General features: G+C 34.0%; 1 protein-coding gene across 1 annotated transcript in view; it reads right to left on the bottom strand.

Moving 5' to 3' along the window:
* The window catches only part of LOC103211367 (gamma-taxilin-like), a 121,579-nt gene that overhangs the window by 42,386 nt on the left and 72,244 nt on the right, over positions 1–6,949 (bottom strand). Inside the window, exons 4-5 of the mRNA XM_007957317.2 lie at positions 3,591–3,761; positions 1,832–2,026 (exon numbers count right to left, since the gene is read on the bottom strand). Of these exons, the coding sequence (XP_007955508.2) occupies positions 1,832–2,026; positions 3,591–3,761 (366 nt within the window). The remainder of the gene's footprint in view (positions 1–1,831; positions 2,027–3,590; positions 3,762–6,949) is intronic.

Here is a 6,949-nt window from a genome sequence, read left to right as displayed (position 1 = left end):
TTTTCTTTAATTAAATTCTTAAAGTTAAAATATTAAGGAGAGTAATTTTGAAAATACACAAAGTCTTAGAAAAATCAAGTTTTGAGAACCAAACCGACAGTTTTCAGAGATGTGTGTAAAACCATAAATTTAAAATTATTTAAAACTTCAACTGAGCACTGCACAAATACCATATTTTACATTTTTTAGCATTTTTGTTGTAGAATACACATATAAAAAAACTTATATTTTTTAAACCATTTTTAAATGTCCATAATTTTTGTTATGACTATATTTACTATATTACCATATTTAATAAGGGGTACAATATACTTATGGAATGAATTGTGTCTACCCCAAAAATATAAAATGGACTCCTATTTCCCAGTTAATATAATCCCATAAGAAAATCGGATTTTCTTTTTATGCTAATGATGTCATCTCGGTGTAAGTCATGTCCTAAAGCTATCTGTCCTGAGTAATACAAAGAACAACATAGACTCAAACAGCAGCAAGCATAAATTCCATGTGGAGAAACCAAGAAACTGAACAACTCAGAAGCTAGAGAAGCTGAGACAATGATTTTCCAGGGACAGCCTTCTCTGAGAGAAAAGTTAAGTTTCTGCCCTTTAGAACTATACATTATGGTTCTTCTATTACAGCAATACTTACACCTAAAAGTACAACACTGAAGTATTATAAAGACAGGAGATGCACTCTTTGGAAAAGTCAAAACCTCTAACATGACTCTAAAAGTGAGCAAACTTAAATAAGAAGGTTACCTGGTTTCCTTTTTTCTTTTTTCTTTTTGTTTTATTGTGGTGAAAACATACCCAACAAAACACAGTCATCTCCATTTATATTCTTTTAATCATGAAAACATTTCTGAACCTCCACACTATCTTGTAAAATAATTGCAAAAGCCTAGAACTCATTTCCAAAGACCAAGTTCACCAGGCAGAGATTCTTCCAGTAAATTTTTTTACATCCATGAGCGCGTAAGTAGTTCTTTTTCTCGCAAACAGTATAAAATCCCAAATTCCATACTAGATATAGTAGTAGATATAAACAGATATATTAGATGTAAATATTATAGCCCTATGTATGTACAGATTATCACATAAGTTTGAGATGGAGAATATTTTGCTGCCAAATATTTATTATTAGTCTGGATGAGGAAAAGTCATCTATATGTTAAAAACTGTTAACACAGGTTTACTGGCCCAAGGGAGCCTGGTGGAACCACTGAGACTATGGCCCCTAGCTGCCCTTCAGGTCTGGAATTGAACACACACCTAAGGCTTCCAGCCAAACAATAGACAGGCATATGATCAGTTGAGAATTTACCTCCTTGGAGAGAATAAGCATGAGAGAAAGAAGGGCTGCTCAGGCACAGAGAGACAGCTCAGGGGGTAGGAGTGCATGGAGAGATGGACACAGGGAAGAGGTAACTATCAGGAGAAAGTTGGAGGGAAGATGTTGCATTGTGCTAAATGTGGTCAATGTCATGAGATAAAGTGTATGTGAACTGCTGTATGGAAAGTGTATTTGCTCTGTAAATTTTCATGCAAATCACAATTAAAAAAAAAAAAAAAACTGTTAACACTATGTTAAAAATCACCATCAACCAGAATCATATGAAAGCCAGGTAATATTTATCATATCCACTAGAAATTACCTCATTTAATCATATTCAGTAACCATTAAGTGATGATCCCAATAAGTGCTCTGGTCATGTTGTATCTTAACAAATGTTTTAAAATGTACTATGACAATAATTTTAAATTATCAATAAACAGTGAAAAATCTTTACTAATAATGAGTAGAGTCTAAGTAAACAACATGATTTTACCTCTTCTCTCAGTGCATATTGTTCAATGAGCTTCTTTAGCTTCTCCCCCAAATCAGTGTTTTCCCGTTGGAGTCTGGCATTATGTATGTCATGCTGCTCCAGTTGTGCCTGAATTTCATTTAAAGTACTTTGGAAATGTGCTGTTGCTTCCTTATGACCTTCTTCTTCTACTGCTGCTTGCTGCATATTTTCTTCCTTATTATCCAAAATAATTTCTGTTAAAGGTATTATCCTACAGAAGGATATGTTTCTCATGTGTGGGTTAATTTATTATTGCCTCAATTTTGCTTCTCAACTACAATTTCTCCTTCTTACTTGTAACTGGAAGGCAAGATACTTTTCCTAAGTATATGACACAGTAACAGATACATAAACTATTCTGTTATGAAGCAAATATTCTGTATTATATAATATAATTATATAAAAGTACTAAGTACTATATATATAATATATATATATAATATATAATGATATAAAAGTACTAAGTACTACCCTCACTGATAAAGCAGAGCATCTTAGATGAGCCTAAAGAACCATGCCTGCAGCTTACTTTCTGGGTCACATCTTCCATTCTTCAGAGGGAAGGAGATATATGAAATTGTTACTTTAAAGTGTACTACAACTTTTGCTAGCATATGACTGTCAAAATACCTTTACATAAACAGTAATCAGTCCCATCACAATGTTTGCTAACTATGGAAAAAAAGAAATTTACTTTTATTACACCTGAATCCAAGGTTTCAAAAACAAAGAGAAAAACAAACCTTCATACTAGGTAAGGATCCATCTCATACATAAGTGGTTCTATATTCTTGAGTTTGGCTGAGATGGAAGTATGTGATTAGAGACCTTACTAAGTCAAAATAATACTGCAGCTGTACACCTGTTTAGTAATACCACAAAAGCAAGCATGTACCTATTGTAAATAGGTAGGCAGACTCTTCCCAGTGTCTCTGCTCTTTTTTTATCCTATGGATACTAATTAGTTTTAGTACACGCTCTCTCTCCCTTCGTTTATAATCAGTTGAGGTTAAGTACTACCACAAACGTATTTAGCAATTGAACACTTGACATGGGACAGTTTGGAAATCTAGCCAATTAACATCCACTGAAGAGCTCAGCAGCTTGTTTTTCTTCTCATACTCAATCTGACTCAAGTCTCTTGCTACAATTTCTCATTTCATGTCCATTGTCCATGTTTTACCTAAGAAAGATCTATAATTAACTACACCAGAGATGAGCAGAAAATGTGTTTGAGTTTCATAAACCAAGGCTCTAAGCAGTAGAGCTTGAACATGAACATCAATTTCATTAAGTTCCCATATAAAGCTTTTCCTTGAATTAAAAAAACTTGCATGTTAAGAAATGGTTTTAGATTTACAGTGAATTCATATGACTTCAAAATAAAATCAAAAACCAAACTGCCATTGAGTCCATTCTGACTCATAGTGATCCTCATAGTATTCCCAAGGCTGTAAATATTTGCAGTAGATTGCCTCATTTTTCTTCTGCATAGCAGCCAGTGGTTTTGATTATAACTGTGGTTAGCAACCCAATGCCTTAACCACAGCACCACCAGCTACTAATAATAGTAAAGCAAGTAGTATTTCCCTCATCAACAACCCTATAAATGCACCTGTGATTTACCATTACAACTGATTTCTGAAACAAAGAAAGACAGGATTTATTTTAAATATATACAACATGATTATACCAGCTAAATAAATGACTTACTAAAAACAAAAATGAAACAACTAACCTTTAATGCCTTATTGTGACGTTGAAGTTCCCTGCAAAGGGATTCCAGTTTGCTTCTTGTCAAGACAGCCTTATTGTGTTCACTCTGCAAATGAACTTTCTCTTTCATGATCTGGGTTTGCTTCTTCTGCAAAGTCTTCATTTGCTTCTGAACATTCCTGCTATCTTCCAACTAAAATAGCAAAAACTTTACATTTAGGAAGTACAACAGGAACCTTTGGGTTGTGCTGGAAATTATTCAATAACAACCATGGAAACTTTCTACTCTCCTCTTTTCCAGTCTACACAGGAAGGCATGCAAAATAGTCATAATTTCGATTTTCTTATTAAAAACTGTAACAGATCTTTTGGGAAACCTTCTTAGAAATCACACCATCTACTTTTTTCCTAAAAGAGCATATGATCAATAAACCAGTCAGATATATTAGACCTCAATATTATGCAGCACATAGTATTCTTTGTGAATAAGATGTTTTAGATTTAGGCAAGTTATTTTACTTACAGTTGAAGGAATAAAAAAAAAAGATGGAAGCGTTAATGATACTTCAGTAAACCTTTTATGAAGAATAAAACACTGACAAGTCAAAATCACTTGTTTCACGAACAAGAACAACATAAAACCTACAGAGATCATCCTTACAGATACATTCACGGCTACAAAAAAACTTTATTGAAATTCTTGCAGGAAAAAAAAAATTTTGTAAAGTAATTTTGTTTTTATATCTAACTACAAACTAAGAGCTACAGAATAGTTAAAATAGATGCAGGTTCTATACATATTACCTAGAACACTACCTCTTTCCTTTCTGCTTCAAATAAAATAGAACAGAATGTGAGTGAAAATAGTATCATAGGGAAAATCCTACTCTTCCATCTCAGTTGCACTTGTCAATAATGGTATCAGTAGTAGTAATAATAAATTATTGTTGTAACAGCTCAGAAGTGACTACCATATCACACTGATGATGAACTATAACAGCAAATGTTACTATACAGTGGGCACTGAGCTAGCCAGGAATGATACAATACTGAACAAGAGAGCTCCAAATGATGGACATGCAAAGAATTTGTAGATTTCTCAATGGTAGGACATTGACAGTTTGATGGTATCTCAAACTTCTATGAAATATGACACAATGATCTTCTGAGAGGGAGAATAGTAAAACAGTTAAGACTTTTTATTAATGTAAAAGATACATAATACATAATCATCAACTACAGAAACGATATAATTGACTCTCATTATTCGTAGAAATTATGTTCTATAAAGACACTGCCATGAATGAATTGGCAAATATTGAACCACTACTCCAGGCTGTAGCAGTACATTGACAGTCAACCTCCAGAAATTCAAGCTGGAATCAGAAGAAGATATAAAATGAGGGATATCACTCCTCATGTCACATGAATCTTGCCTAAAAGTAGAGAATACCAGAATTACCTGTGTGTTTTACTTACTATGCAAAGGCATACTACTACGTGGACCATACCAAATTATAGATAACATTACCAAAATTCCAGAACACTTAACTGAGGTCATGCACAATTAGTGCATGGACCAAGAGGCAGTCATTCAACAGAACAAGAGGGTACTGCACATGGACTCAATCTACATGCTGAGCAAATAAGCCAAGAAGCTGAACTATGTAAGAATAACACGACATCAGGATTGAAGGAAAACTTATTAACCACCTGTGATATGCAGGACACAGCGTGCTAGATGCAAATGAAGATGACCTGAAGCACTTACTGATGAAAATGAAAGACTACAGTGTTTGGTATGGATTATACTTCAACATATTGAAAACAAAAATCCTCCCAAGGGGACCAATAAGTACCATCACAATAAATCCAGAAAACACTAAAGGTGTCAATAACTCCATTTTACACAATCAACACCCATGGAAGCTGCAGTCCAGAAATCAGATGATGCACTGCATTAGACAATCTGTTGCAAAAGACTGTCTAAAATATTAAAAAGCAAAGATGTTACTTTGAAGACTTAAGGTGCCCTTCACACAAGCTGTATTTTCAATAGACTCATATGTGTGTAAAAGGTGAACAATGAATAAAGAAGACAGAAGAAATGATGCATATGAGTCGTGCTGGTGAAGAATAATGAATGTACCAAGGATGGTTAGAAGAACCAATAACTCTCTCTTGGAGGAATTATAGCTGCAATACTCCTCAGAAGTGAGAATGCCCACACTTTGTCTCTTGTACTTTTGGCATGTTGTCAGAAGGAACCAATGCCTGAAGAAGAATATAATAGTGTAAAAGCAGAGGGTCAGCAAAAACAGGGAATAGCATCAAGGAGATGGACTGACACAATGGCTGTGATGACTACCTCAAGAGGAAGACTCTTGAGTGTGACCCAGGACTGGCCAGTAGTTTGTTCTGTTATACAAAGGGTGGTTATTAGTAGGAACCAAGTCAACATCACCTACAAGAATAAAAACTACTAACTAGATTTAACAGACACACAAAGACTATATCATGCAACATTAGAATATACTTTTTTTTTTTCTCCCAGTGAGCACAGATCATTCTCTTGGGTAAACCACATGCTAGGTCACAAAATACATTCAAAATATTTTCAAAAATTCACTGTATATGAAGTATGTTCTCAGAAGGTAATGGAATGAAATGGAGAATCAGTTAACATAAAGAAAATTGGTAAATACATAATTATAAATATGTGGTAATTAACAGTTTGTCTTAAAATATCTAGTGGGTCTAAGAAATCAAAAGAGAAACCAGAAAATTCCTAGAAATTAATAAAACTGAAAGCTCATCATGCTAAAATTTAATGAAAGCAAAAGTTCAGATGGAGTCTACAATGTTAACTAGCTACATGATAAAAAAAAGAAAAGATCTCTAATGAACAACCTAACTTTACAACTTCAGAAACTAGAAAATCAGTAACAAATTAAACCAAAAATTACCAAAAGGAATAACAAAAATTAGAGAACAAGGAAATTTCATTGAAAACAGGAAAGAAATATGTCTCTCTCCTACATAAACATAGACACACACACACACACACACACACACACAAACCAAAAACCAACAAAGAGCTAGACACTGAATCCAAGAGCATATTGAAGGATTATATAGTATATACAAGTGGGATTTATCTCCACAATGCAAACACAGTTCAACATAAGAAAATCAGTAAGTGTAATACACTCTATTAAAGATATTTAAAAAAAAAAATAGGGGGTGGCCGGAAAGAAGGCAGACTAGGCAGAAAGACTGCACAGACGCTCTTCAACAAAGAAAAGGGAAACCAGTTAACACAGACACAGAAGATAATCCTGGACCCCTGAGCCTTGAAGGGAAGGATACAGAAGTGGACTA

Source organism: Orycteropus afer, unplaced genomic scaffold (assembly GCF_000298275.1).
Source record: "Orycteropus afer afer isolate SDZICR_OR568_19922 unplaced genomic scaffold, OryAfe1.0 scaffold00727, whole genome shotgun sequence".
Classification (NCBI taxonomy): domain Eukaryota; kingdom Metazoa; phylum Chordata; class Mammalia; order Tubulidentata; family Orycteropodidae; genus Orycteropus; species Orycteropus afer.
Note: the sequence above shows the minus strand (reverse complement) of the source record. Positions and strands in the feature narration are given on the sequence as shown.